General features: G+C 37.7%; 1 protein-coding gene across 1 annotated transcript; it reads left to right on the forward strand.

The window, feature by feature from the left end:
• The first annotated feature begins 2 nt into the window (after nucleotides 1-2).
• Nucleotides 3-15,002, forward strand: LOC117327291. The gene is made up of 21 exons (XM_033884216.1): nucleotides 3-110; nucleotides 844-1,140; nucleotides 1,359-1,514; nucleotides 2,248-2,544; nucleotides 2,763-2,918; nucleotides 3,654-3,950; nucleotides 4,169-4,324; nucleotides 5,060-5,356; nucleotides 5,575-5,730; nucleotides 6,464-6,760; nucleotides 6,979-7,134; nucleotides 7,870-8,166; nucleotides 8,385-8,540; nucleotides 9,276-9,572; nucleotides 9,791-9,946; nucleotides 10,682-10,978; nucleotides 11,197-11,352; nucleotides 11,641-11,931; nucleotides 12,052-12,213; nucleotides 12,904-13,198; nucleotides 14,856-15,002. The coding sequence occupies exons 1-21, from the start codon at nucleotides 5-7 to the stop codon at nucleotides 14,887-14,889; spliced, it is 4,512 nt and encodes a 1,503-aa protein (XP_033740107.1). The 5' UTR covers nucleotides 3-4; the 3' UTR covers nucleotides 14,890-15,002.
• Nucleotides 15,003-15,163: the final 161 nt, after the last annotated feature.

Here is a 15,163-nt window from a genome sequence, read left to right on the forward strand (position 1 = left end):
TGCCATGTCAGAGTGTATTGCTGGCGAGGATGCAGGAACCGTGTGCAGATGCAAGTTGGGGTCCTTTGACAGCAATGGATATAGCACCGCTGGCGGAGTGTGTACAAGCAGTAAGTACAAAGCAAAACATCTACGGATGATTCATCAATGTGAGCTTCATTTCTTGTGTGACTTCTTCGAATGTAGTCACATTTATCGGCACTCATCGAAGTACATTTTATGTTTGTGCTATTTTTTCAATCAGAAAGATTAGAGATTGTACACATTCATTTGATAATATGTATCAAATATTTGCCACTCATAAATGTGCATTGAATGTCCTTGAAGTTTTTTGAGTCAGATAGATTATCAATCATACAAATTCATTCGATGATAATATTGAAAATGTGTAATTTCGGTTAAATAATTCATATCGTTAGTCGATATTAATGTAGAAGATATTCAAATTGAGAATGAGATGATTCTCATGATTTGGATTGCTGATAATGCTGATAGGAAAATCGAGACATTAAAAGTGTAACTTTACACAACGGAATCGAATAGACGTGAGATGAAGGAAACAATGTTTGAAATAAAGTGAGTTTGATTGAATTATTATTCCTTCATCTGTCCATCTGTCCATCTGTCACACAGTTCATGTGTCTTTAACATAATTTTGGAGAAGAACTCGACTTCAGGTAGACTAATCGAGCGAAAAGTTCACCCATACCTTTCTTGCTTGGAGTGATAGGTGTTGAATTCTTTTCGAGTGAAAATGTCAAAGGCGAATATAACTGTTACTAACGATAGGGAATTGGTTATGACAATAGGGTTTCAATTTGATTTGGCTTTTCAATTTCACAGTGAACAATCTGAAAGCGACAATGTTGACATTCTCATCCTTGACGTCCAATAATGTTACCATCCACTGGACACATCCGCCGTATTCTTCGCAAGTGTCCGCTTACAGCGTAGTTTGGAGGGTGAACGGCAGTTCTTCAATAGACGGAAATCTGATTGTGGGTAATGATGTGTCAACAGCAAATATTACAGAACTGACGCAGGGTACAGAATACGTCTTTTCTGTGGTGTCGGTGGAGAACGGGAGTCGTGCTGCTGCCCAGGAAATCGAATCTGACGATAATGTAACACTTACCTCAAGTACGTTTACTCGTTGTAAAAGAACAATGTTTTTAAGTAAAAGCGAAACCAGCAGCAATGGCGCATTCGGTCGATTAAAATGAGATGAAAAACTGATAACGATATCATGTGGTTGTCTGAAAGTTTTCTGTTGGGCAAAATGATTGTAATCTTCAGTTTTCTTTCAGCTCTTTTGCGATAGATATCTGGAAGTGAGGGTACTGCGCTTTTTCTTTCAGAGGCTGAACTAAGTGAGGCATGTGGTGGCTCAATTTCCTGTGATGATGCCATGTCAGAGTGTATTGCTGGCGAGGATGCAGGAACCGTGTGCAGATGCAAGTTGGGGTCCTTTGACAGCAATGGATATAGCACCGCTGGCGGAGTGTGTACAAGCAGTAAGTACAAAGAAAAATATCTACGGATGATTCATCAATGTGAGCTTCATTTCTTGTGTGGCTTCTTCGAATGTAGTCACATTTATCGGCACTCATCGAAGTACATTTTATGTTTGTGCTAGTTTTTCAATCAGAAAGATTAGAGATTGTACACATTCATTTGATAATATGTATCAAATATTTGCCACTCATAAATGTGCATTGAATGTCCTTGAAGTTTTTTGAGTCAGATAGATTATCAATCATACAAATTCATTCGATGATAATATTGAAAATGTGTAATTTCGGTTAAATAATTCATATCGTTAGTTGATATTAATGTAGAAGATATTCAAATTGAGAATGAGATGATCCTCATGATTTGGATTGCTGATAATGCTGATAGGAAAATCGAGAGATTAAAAGTGTAACTTTACACAACGGAATCGAATAGACGTGAGATGAAGGAAACAATGTTTGAAATAAAGTGAGTTTGATTGAATTATTATTCCTTCATCTGTCCATCTGTCCATCTGTCACACAGTTCATGTGTCTTTAACATAATTTTGGAGAAGAACTCGACTTCAGGTAGACTAATCGAGCGAAAAGTTCACCCATACCTTTCTTGCTTGGAGTGATAGGTGTTGAATTCTTTTCGAGTGAAAATGTCAAAGGCGAATATAACTGTTACTAACGATAGGGAATTGGTTATGACAATAGGGTTTCAATTTGATTTGGCTTTTCAATTTCACAGTGAACAATCTGAAAGCGACAATGTTGACATTCTCATCCTTGACGTCCAATAATGTTACCATCCACTGGACACATCCGCCGTATTCTTCGCAAGTGTCCGCTTACAGCGTAGTTTGGAGGGTGAACGGCAGTTCTTCAATAGACGGAAATCTGATTGTGGGTAATGATGTGTCAACAGCAAATATTACAGAACTGACGCAGGGTACAGAATACGTCTTTTCTGTGGTGTCGGTGGAGAACGGGAGTCGTGCTGCTGCCCAGGAAATCGAATCTGACGATAATGTAACACTTACCTCAAGTACGTTTACTCGTTGTAAAAGAACAATGTTTTTAAGTAAAAGCGAAACCAGCAGCAATGGCGCATTCGGTCGATTAAAATGAGATGAACAACTGATAACGATATCATGTGGTTGTCTGAAAGTTTTCTGTTGGGCAAAATGATTGTAATCTTCAGTTTTCTTTCAGCTCTTTTGCGATAGATATCTGGAAGTGAGGGTACTGCGCTTTTTCTTTCAGAGGCTGAACTAAGTGAGGCATGTGGTGGCTCAATTTCCTGTGATGATGCCATGTCAGAGTGTATTGCTGGCGAGGATGCAGGAACCGTGTGCAGATGCAAGTTGGGGTCCTTTGACAGCAATGGATATAGCACCGCTGGCGGAGTGTGTACAAGCAGTAAGTACAAAGAAAAATATCTACGGATGATTCATCAATGTGAGCTTCATTTCTTGTGTGGCTTCTTCGAATGTAGTCACATTTATCGGCACTCATCGAAGTACATTTTATGTTTGTGCTATTTTTTCAATCAGAAAGATTAGAGATTGTACACATTCATTTGATAATATGTATCAAATATTTGCCACTCTCATAAATGTGCATTGAATGTCCTTGAAGTTTTTTGAGTCAGATAGATTATCAATCATACAAATTCATTCGATGATAATATTGAAAATGTGTAATTTCGGTTAAATAATTCATATCGTTAGTTGATATTAATGTAGAAGATATTCAAATTGAGAATGAGATGATCCTCATGATTTGGATTGCTGATAATGCTGATAGGAAAATCGAGAGATTAAAAGTGTAACTTTACACAACGGAATCGAATAGACGTGAGATGAAGGAAACAATGTTTGAAATCAAGTGAGTTTGATTGAATTATTATTCCTTCATCTGTCCATCTGTCCATCTGTCACACAGTTCATGTGTCTTTAACATAATTTTGGAGAAGAACTCGACTTCAGGTAGACTAATCGAGCGAAAAGTTCACCCATACCTTTCTTGCTTGGAGTGATAGGTGTTGAATTCTTTTCGAGTGAAAATGTCAAAGGCGAATATAACTGTTACTAACGATAGGGAATTGGTTATGGCAATAGGGTTTCAATTTGATTTGGCTTTTCAATTTCACAGTGAACAATCTGAAAGCGACAATGTTGACATTCTCATCCTTGACGTCCAATAATGTTACCATCCACTGGACACATCCGCCGTATTCTTCACAAGTGTCCGCTTACAGCGTAGTTTGGAGGGTGAACGGCAGTTCTTCAATAGACGGAAATCTGATTGTGGGTAATGATGTGTCAACAGCAAATATTACAGAACTGACGCAGGGTACAGAATACGTCTTTTCTGTGGTGTCGGTGGAGAACGGGAGTCGTGCTGCTGCCCAGGAAATCGAATCTGACGATAATGTAACACTTACCTCAAGTACGTTTACTCGTTGTAAAAGAACAATGTTTTTAAGTAAAAGCGAAACCAGCAGCAATGGCGCATTCGGTCGATTAAAATGAGATGAAAAACTGATAACGATATCATGTGCTTGTCTGAAAGTTTTCTGTTGGGCAAAATGATTGTAATCTTCAGTTTTCTTTCAGCTCTTTTGCGATAGATATCTGGAAGTGAGGGTACTGCGCTTTTTCTTTCAGAGGCTGAACTAAGTGAGGCATGTGGTGGCTCAATTTCCTGTGATGATGCCATGTCAGAGTGTATTGCTGGCGAGGATGCAGGAACCGTGTGCAGATGCAAGTTGGGGTCCTTTGACAGCAATGGATATAGCACCGCTGGCGGAGTGTGTACAAGCAGTAAGTACAAAGAAAAATATCTACGGATGATTCATCAATGTGAGCTTCATTTCTTGTGTGGCTTCTTCGAATGTAGTCACATTTATCGGCACTCATCGAAGTACATTTTATGTTTGTGCTAGTTTTTCAATCAGAAAGATTAGAGATTGTACACATTCATTTGATAATATGTATCAAATATTTGCCACTCTCATAAATGTGCATTGAATGTCCTTGAAGTTTTTTGAGTCAGATAGATTATCAATCATACAAATTCATTCGATGATAATATTGAAAATGTGTAATTTCGGTTAAATAATGCATATCGTTAGTTGATATTAATGTAGAAGATATTCAAATTGAGAATGAGATGATCCTCATGATTTGGATTGCTGATAATGCTGATAGGAAAATCGAGAGATTAAAAGTGTAACTTTACACAACGGAATCGAATAGACGTGAGATGAAGGAAACAATGTTTGAAATCAAGTGAGTTTGATTGAATTATTATTCCTTCATCTGTCCATCTGTCCATCTGTCACACAGTTCATGTGTCTTTAACATAATTTTGGAGAAGAACTCGACTTCAGGTAGACTAATCGAGCGAAAAGTTCACCCATACCTTTCTTGCTTGGAGTGATAGGTGTTGAATTCTTTTCGAGTGAAAATGTCAAAGGCGAATATAACTGTTACTAACGATAGGGAATTGGTTATGGCAATAGGGTTTCAATTTGATTTGGCTTTTCAATTTCACAGTGAACAATCTGAAAGCGACAATGTTGACATTCTCATCCTTGACGTCCGATAATGTTACCATCCACTGGACACATCCGCCGTATTCTTCACAAGTGTCCGCTTACAGCGTAGTTTGGAGGGTGAACGGCAGTTCTTCAATAGACGGAAATCTGATTGTGGGTAATGATGTGTCAACAGCAAATATTACAGAACTGACGCAGGGTACAGAATACGTCTTTTCTGTGGTGTCGGTGGAGAACGGGAGTCGTGCTGCTGCCCAGGAAATCGAATCTGACGATAATGTAACACTTACCTCAAGTACGTTTACTCGTTGTAAAAGAACAATGTTTTTAAGTAAAAGCGAAACCAGCAGCAATGGCGCATTCGGTCGATTAAAATGAGATGAAAAACTGATAACGATATCATGTGCTTGTCTGAAAGTTTTCTGTTGGGCAAAATGATTGTAATCTTCAGTTTTCTTTCAGCTCTTTTGCGATAGATATCTGGAAGTGAGGGTACTGCGCTTTTTCTTTCAGAGGCTGAACTAAGTGAGGCATGTGGTGGCTCAATTTCCTGTGATGATGCCATGTCAGAGTGTATTGCTGGCGAGGATGCAGGAACCGTGTGCAGATGCAAGTTGGGGTCCTTTGACAGCAATGGATATAGCACCGCTGGCGGAGTGTGTACAAGCAGTAAGTACAAAGAAAAATATCTACGGATGATTCATCAATGTGAGCTTCATTTCTTGTGTGGCTTCTTCGAATGTAGTCACATTTATCGGCACTCATCGAAGTACATTTTATGTTTGTGCTATTTTTTCAATCAGAAAGATTAGAGATTGTACACATTCATTTGATAATATGTATCAAATATTTGCCACTCATAAATGTGCATTGAATGTCCTTGAAGTTTTTTGAGTCAGATAGATTATCAATCATACAAATTCATTCGATGATAATATTGAAAATGTGTAATTTCGGTTAAATAATTCATATCGTTAGTTGATATTAATGTAGAAGATATTCAAATTGAGAATGAGATGATCCTCATGATTTGGATTGCTGATAATGCTGATAGGAAAATCGAGAGATTAAAAGTGTAACTTTACACAACGGAATCGAATAGACGTGAGATGAAGGAAACAATGTTTGAAATAAAGTGAGTTTGATTGAATTATTATTCCTTCATCTGTCCATCTGTCCATCTGTCACACAGTTCATGTGTCTTTAACATAATTTTGGAGAAGAACTCGACTTCAGGTAGACTAATCGAGCGAAAAGTTCACCCATACCTTTCTTGCTTGGAGTGATAGGTGTTGAATTCTTTTCGAGTGAAAATGTCAAAGGCGAATATAACTGTTACTAACGATAGGGAATTGGTTATGGCAATAGGGTTTCAATTTGATTTGGCTTTTCAATTTCACAGTGAACAATCTGAAAGCGACAATGTTGACATTCTCATCCTTGACGTCCAATAATGTTACCATCCACTGGACACATCCGCCGTATTCTTCACAAGTGTCCGCTTACAGCGTAGTTTGGAGGGTGAACGGCAGTTCTTCAATAGACGGAAATCTGATTGTGGGTAATGATGTGTCAACAGCAAATATTACAGAACTGACGCAGGGTACAGAATACGTCTTTTCTGTGGTGTCGGTGGAGAACGGGAGTCGTGCTGCTGCCCAGGAAATCGAATCTGACGATAATGTAACACTTACCTCAAGTACGTTTACTCGTTGTAAAAGAACAATGTTTTTAAGTAAAAGCGAAACCAGCAGCAATGGCGCATTCGGTCGATTAAAATGAGATGAAAAACTGATAACGATATCATGTGGTTGTCTGAAAGTTTTCTGTTGGGCAAAATGATTGTAATCTTCAGTTTTCTTTCAGCTCTTTTGCGATAGATATCTGGAAGTGAGGGTACTGCGCTTTTTCTTTCAGAGGCTGAACTAAGTGAGGCATGTGGTGGCTCAATTTCCTGTGATGATGCCATGTCAGAGTGTATTGCTGGCGAGGATGCAGGAACCGTGTGCAGATGCAAGTTGGGGTCCTTTGACAGCAATGGATATAGCACCGCTGGCGGAGTGTGTACAAGCAGTAAGTACAAAGAAAAATATCTACGGATGATTCATCAATGTGAGCTTCATTTCTTGTGTGGCTTCTTCGAATGTAGTCACATTTATCGGCACTCATCGAAGTACATTTTATGTTTGTGCTAGTTTTTCAATCAGAAAGATTAGAGATTGTACACATTCATTTGATAATATGTATCAAATATTTGCCACTCTCATAAATGTGCATTGAATGTCCTTGAAGTTTTTTGAGTCAGATAGATTATCAATCATACAAATTCATTCGATGATAATATTGAAAATGTGTAATTTCGGTTAAATAATGCATATCGTTAGTTGATATTAATGTAGAAGATATTCAAATTGAGAATGAGATGATCCTCATGATTTGGATTGCTGATAATGCTGATAGGAAAATCGAGAGATTAAAAGTGTAACTTTACACAACGGAATCGAATAGACGTGAGATGAAGGAAACAATGTTTGAAATAAAGTGAGTTTGATTGAATTATTATTCCTTCATCTGTCCATCTGTCCATCTGTCACACAGTTCATGTGTCTTTAACATAATTTTGGAGAAGAACTCGACTTCAGGTAGACTAATCGAGCGAAAAGTTCACCCATACCTTTCTTGCTTGGAGTGATAGGTGTTGAATTCTTTTCGAGTGAAAATGTCAAAGGCGAATATAACTGTTACTAACGATAGGGAATTGGTTATGGCAATAGGGTTTCAATTTGATTTGGCTTTTCAATTTCACAGTGAACAATCTGAAAGCGACAATGTTGACATTCTCATCCTTGACGTCCAATAATGTTACCATCCACTGGACACATCCGCCGTATTCTTCACAAGTGTCCGCTTACAGCGTAGTTTGGAGGGTGAACGGCAGTTCTTCAATAGACGGAAATCTGATTGTGGGTAATGATGTGTCAACAGCAAATATTACAGAACTGACGCAGGGTACAGAATACGTCTTTTCTGTGGTGTCGGTGGAGAACGGGAGTCGTGCTGCTGCCCAGGAAATCGAATCTGACGATAATGTAACACTTACCTCAAGTACGTTTACTCGTTGTAAAAGAACAATGTTTTTAAGTAAAAGCGAAACCAGCAGCAATGGCGCATTCGGTCGATTAAAATGAGATGAAAAACTGATAACGATATCATGTGCTTGTCTGAAAGTTTTCTGTTGGGCAAAATGATTGTAATCTTCAGTTTTCTTTCAGCTCTTTTGCGATAGATATCTGGAAGTGAGGGTACTGCGCTTTTTCTTTCAGAGGCTGAACTAAGTGAGGCATGTGGTGGCTCAATTTCCTGTGATGATGCCATGTCAGAGTGTATTGCTGGCGAGGATGCAGGAACCGTGTGCAGATGCAAGTTGGGGTCCTTTGACAGCAATGGATATAGCACCGCTGGCGGAGTGTGTACAAGCAGTAAGTACAAAGAAAAATATCTACGGATGATTCATCAATGTGAGCTTCATTTCTTGTGTGGCTTCTTCGAATGTAGTCACATTTATCGGCACTCATCGAAGTACATTTTATGTTTGTGCTATTTTTTCAATCAGAAAGATTAGAGATTGTACACATTCATTTGATAATATGTATCAAATATTTGCCACTCTCATAAATGTGCATTGAATGTCCTTGAAGTTTTTTGAGTCAGATAGATTATCAATCATACAAATTCATTCGATGATAATATTGAAAATGTGTAATTTCGGTTAAATAATTCATATCGTTAGTTGATATTAATGTAGAAGATATTCAAATTGAGAATGAGATGATCCTCATGATTTGGATTGCTGATAATGCTGATAGGAAAATCGAGAGATTAAAAGTGTAACTTTACACAACGGAATCGAATAGACGTGAGATGAAGGAAACAATGTTTGAAATCAAGTGAGTTTGATTGAATTATTATTCCTTCATCTGTCCATCTGTCCATCTGTCACACAGTTCATGTGTCTTTAACATAATTTTGGAGAAGAACTCGACTTCAGGTAGACTAATCGAGCGAAAAGTTCACCCATACCTTTCTTGCTTGGAGTGATAGGTGTTGAATTCTTTTCGAGTGAAAATGTCAAAGGCGAATATAACTGTTACTAACGATAGGGAATTGGTTATGGCAATAGGGTTTCAATTTGATTTGGCTTTTCAATTTCACAGTGAACAATCTGAAAGCGACAATGTTGACATTCTCATCCTTGACGTCCAATAATGTTACCATCCACTGGACACATCCGCCGTATTCTTCACAAGTGTCCGCTTACAGCGTAGTTTGGAGGGTGAACGGCAGTTCTTCAATAGACGGAAATCTGATTGTGGGTAATGATGTGTCAACAGCAAATATTACAGAACTGACGCAGGGTACAGAATACGTCTTTTCTGTGGTGTCGGTGGAGAACGGGAGTCGTGCTGCTGCCCAGGAAATCGAATCTGACGATAATGTAACACTTACCTCAAGTACGTTTACTCGTTGTAAAAGAACAATGTTTTTAAGTAAAAACGAAACTAGCAGCAATGGCGCATTCGGTCGATTAAAATGAGATGAAAAACTGATAACGATATCATGTGCTTGTCTGAAAGTTTTCTGTTGGACGAAATGATTGTAATCTTCAGTTTTCTTTCAGCTCTTTTGCGATAGATATCTGGAAGTGAGGGTACTGCGCTTTTTCTTTCAGAGGCTGAACTAAATGAGGCATGTGGTGGCTCAATTTCCTGTGATGATGCCATGTCAGAGTGTATTGCTGGCGAGGATGCAGGAACCGTGTGCAGATGCAAGTTGGGGTCCTTTGACAGCAATGGATATAGCACCGCTGGCGGAGTGTGTACAAGCAGTAAGTACAAAGAAAACTATCTACGGATGATTCATCAATGTGAGCTTCATTTCTTGTGTGGCTTCTTCGAATGTAGTCACATTTATCGGCACTCATCGAAGTACATTTTATGTTTGTGCTATTTTTTCAATCAGAAAGATTAGAGATTGTACACATTCATTTGATAATATGTATCAAATATTTGCCACTCTCATAAATGTGCATTGAATGTCCTTGAAGTTTTTTGAGTCAGATAGATTATCAATCATACAAATTCATTCGATGATAATATTGAAAATGTGTAATTTCGGTTAAATAATTCATATCGTTAGTTGATATTAATGTAGAAGATATTCAAATTGAGAATGAGATGATCCTCATGATTTGGATTGCTGATAATGCTGATAGGAAAATCGAGAGATTAAAAGTGTAACTTTACACAACGGAATCGAATAGACGTGAGATGAAGGAAACAATGTTTGAAATCAAGTGAGTTTGATTGAATTATTATTCCTTCATCTGTCCATCTGTCCATCTGTCACACAGTTCATGTGTCTTTAACATAATTTTGGAGAAGAACTCGACTTCAGGTAGACTAATCGAGCGAAAAGTTCACCCATACCTTTCTTGCTTGGAGTGATAGGTGTTGAATTCTTTTCGAGTGAAAATGTCAAAGGCGAATATAACTGTTACTAACGATAGGGAATTGGTTATGGCAATAGGGTTTCAATTTGATTTGGCTTTTCAATTTCACAGTGAACAATCTGAAAGCGACAATGTTGACATTCTCATCCTTGACGTCCAATAATGTTACCATCCACTGGACACATCCGCCGTATTCTTCACAAGTGTCCGCTTACAGCGTAGTTTGGAGGGTGAACGGCAGTTCTTCAATAGACGGAAATCTGATTGTGGGTAATGATGTGTCAACAGCAAATATTACAGAACTGACGCAGGGTACAGAATACGTCTTTTCTGTGGTGTCGGTGGAGAACGGGAGTCGTGCTGCTGCCCAGGAAATCGAATCTGACGATAATGTAACACTTACCTCAAGTACGTTTACTCGTTGTAAAAGAACAATGTTTTTAAGTAAAAGCGAAACCAGCAGCAATGGCGCATTCGGTCGATTAAAATGAGATGAAAAACTGATAACGATATCATGTGCTTGTCTGAAAGTTTTCTGTTGGGCAAAATGATTGTAATCTTCAGTTTTCTTTCAGCTCTTTTGCGATAGATATCTGGAAGTGAGGGTACTGCGCTTTTTCTTTCAGAGGCTGAACTAAGTGAGGCATGTGGTGGCTCAATTTCCTGTGATGATGCCATGTCAGAGTGTATTGCTGGCGTGGATGCAGGAACCGTGTGCAGATGCAAGTTGGGGTCCTTTGACAGCAATGGATATAGCACCGCTGGCGGAGTGTGTACAAGCAGTAAGTTGGAAATCTTTCGTTGATGAATATTTGACCGGAGATAAGTCTCATTCATGTTGATAACATTAACTTGATTTAACAGTATTTTAGCTTATTTGTATGTATTGTTTTTGATATTTTTGAAAATAAATGCTTCTGATACGTATTCTTTATTGATTCTTTTCGTAATTTTGAGAATTTCTTTAAAAAGAAATCTGTTAATATAAAAATAATTATTTTAACTTAATTTTGTTATTGATTGAATGAGAATGTTTCGAATTTATATTGATGTTTCACTTTATTTTGCAGTGAATGAGCTTATTGTGAGAAGTTTTGCGGTGTGGGTTGAAGGTACCAGTACTGTTACCATAGACTGGGCAGATCCACCACAAGGAAATGACCAGGTCAAAAGATACGAGATTCATTGGACTCCACAGTTATCGAATGGAACGAGTAATTACGTCGCAGGAAATATCACAAATGCCAGACTGACTGGATTTGTATCCGGACAGCAGTATTCTTTCTACATTGAATCTGTCGAACATGGAAGTCGTTTTGATGAGCAAGGCGTACAAACAGATATTAGATACATAACAATGGGTAAGTTGCAACTACATAACCTGTAATATTTGTTTTGGTACTTAATGTTGAAACCTATTTCTCGATCAGCTTCTAAATTGAACAGAGGCGAATCTAGATTTATTCTGCTCTGATTTCCAGACGCGGGCCTTAGTGTGGCGTGTAATACTAGCAGTACAGTATGTGCCGACTATAATTCAAACTGCACCAATACTGATGATTGGATGAGTACTATTTGCAGATGCCTCCCAGGCTTGTTTGACAGTAACGGATTCAACACACCAGGAGGAATGTGTATTAATAGTATGTATGGTACATTATTACTGTGACAAGTTTCACTGTCACCTGCTATTTTTAAAAATAAAATTATTACATTCCGGTTACCAATTTTCTTTATTGTAATATTTTTTCTTGTAGTTCTGATGGTAATGATAAATGGATGGTCTATGAGAAATGACAGAAAGTGAAATACGATAATGTGAATTTGATAGTATAAAATATTAAGTATCATTTAAACAAAATGAAAACTTAGATATTTTGTCGATAAGATGATTTTAGCTGTTTTTATTAATGAACCGACATCTGAAAAATTATGTACATTTAGAAATTTTTGTTTTACTTTTATTCTATTCCTGTTATTTTCCAAATGTATTTCATAGTTCCAAAACCTACCCAGAGGATTCATGTTGAATATGTCAGTAGCAAATTGTAATCGAGATGTTGTATTTGATCAGTTAAAAATGAACAGTCAGATACAAAAATTATTAAAAAAAATTATGGAGTGTTTCAAGAGACCTTTTAAAAATGGTGAAGGCGCAAAAAACATAATAAGGAGAATCTTCGGTTATTGTTAGTATTACATATAGTAGTTTGTTTGATTATAGGTGTCATTTCGTACATATGTTGTCGTATGTTTTCAGAAATTAAATTGATTGTTTGTATGTTTAATTTTGCTTTGCAAAGTATTACTTACTAAATTCTTGGTATTTACAGTGTCAATGCTAGCAGTGACTGGGCTTTCGTTATATCCGGAAGAGATGAACATTGTCTATATCAGCTGGACCCCTCCATTAGAATACACAAACCAAGTCAATAGGTATCAAGTGGTGTGGGATCCAGTCAAATCTATCAACGGAAGCGTATCATACAACGCCCTTCAAACCACTGCTGTCCGCCTTGTAGGGTTCACACCAGGTCAAACATATACTTTCTCTGTCTATTCAGTTGAATCCGGAAGCAGAAAGTGTGGAACAATATACTTTTTCAGTACCATCCATAATAACAATGGGTAAGTAGAATGGGAATAGATGATTGCATATACTTTAAGGTAACAAGTGTGATTACATGATTGTTTGAGATGGTATAACTCTTTCTCACATAATTCACAGTATGATTCCAAGGTTGTTAGGGATTGTATGACTCCTTCTCACATAATTAACTGTATGATTCCATGGTTGATTTAAACATATTTTATTGTCATAAATTGTAAACAATTGGGATTGCACACAAGTTATTCCAACTTAGTGACGTCATCTCCTAAGTACATAATATAAATCAATATATAATGGACAGCAGTGAATGCAATATATATATATATAAATAAAAAAATCTATAAAGGAGAGAAGGAGAAAAAGGGAAAGATGGAAGAAAAAGAAGGGGGGGGGGGGGGGGGGGGGGGAGGGGTTAATAGTCATTTCCTATGTACAAATACTCTTTTACATACACATACATATTAGCAGTAGCGATAAGTTGTAAATAGTTATCTGACAGGCTGTAAAACATCGATCAATACACTTTCTTAAAACTTTGTCCGTTATGCAAATTCCATGAAAAACTTTACTCTGTAGATCCACTCGAAACTGTTCCTTTCCTTGAGTCGTTCAACCATACCAGCCAGTAGATACATGTACAAATGATATATACTATTGACATATATACAGTATAGCATATAATCAATTAATTATTTATTTATTTAATTAATTAATTAGGTAATAGCTAAGATACAGGGTAGTTAAAGGAAATGGGGTAAGGTGCTCAGAGAGTCAAAACTGCCAGTACTGTCAATATAAAGTAGTCCATGTTTGATAGGGATTGTATAACTCTTTCCAAAATAATTCACAGTATGATTCCACGGTTGTTAGGGATTGTATAACTCTTTCCCACATAATTCACAGGGTGATACACGGTTGACAGTGATAGACTGATATACTCATCCATTCTCAAGGGGTGCAAGTTCAAAACACGAAGTTTGCCGAGTGGGTTGTGATCCCTGTTTCTCCCCCAAGGGTGTGAATGTTGTTTTTCTCTTACCCTGTTAGCCCTTGTATGTATCTGATATTGACGGTACTCCAATCACGCAAGACAATGTTGTCGTGCTGTGATTCATTTGTCGACGTGACTTCATACAATTCTTGAGAACGTGAAAAGAATACGTGTAGCTTGTCGTCGCGGCAACAATATAATGAATTCACGTTGACAATTAAATCACGCCTTGTTAACATTCTCTTGTACATGTGTAACTACAATTTTAGATACAAAGGAGGGTAAACACGATAAGAAAGATAATACATAGAGATTTCAAGCTAAGGGGTAAGATTCTTGAGCTGCCAAACTCTTAGCAAGCCTCTCGTTTTTGGCAAATTAAGGCTCTTCCTCCTCCGGTCGAGAACCCCTGTCTCATTCCCAAGGGTGTGGTAGATTATATTAATCGCACATGCTATGATTCAATTCCAAAAAGCGCAATATTATCATTTTATAAAGCGAAGCTATGACACAAACTGATAACGTCATCTATTTTGACGCGCGTTTTATGCGGAATTGATGATGGTGCGATAGAAAAAGGTTTCACAGCACTTAAAACTTGTCACTTTCTGAGTATGCAGAAAAAAAATACGAAATCTCCGTGCAGGCAAATGAAACTATTATTCTCGGGTTGTCTATTCCAGAACCGCATATGCCATCAGCTTTGACCGAAACTGATGTGGACGGACCAGTGATCACACTCACATGGAGCCTACCTGATGGAATCAAAACTTCCTATGAAGTTGTGACTTCTCCAACACTTGGCACGGCATCTGTTCTTAATGAATCCATCACTTACAGTGCCAACGTAGTAGATGGCCAACAGTATAACATTTCTATTGTCACTATTAGCAACGGTGAGCGGAGCGACCCGCTGAATTCTACATTTAGGACTGTATCCAAAAGTAAGCAATTCAATTGTACATTATAAGGACCAATAGAGCTAAAGAAA

Source organism: Pecten maximus, chromosome 5 (genome assembly GCF_902652985.1).
Source record: "Pecten maximus chromosome 5, xPecMax1.1, whole genome shotgun sequence".
NCBI classification, from domain to species: Eukaryota; Metazoa; Mollusca; class Bivalvia; order Pectinida; family Pectinidae; genus Pecten; species Pecten maximus.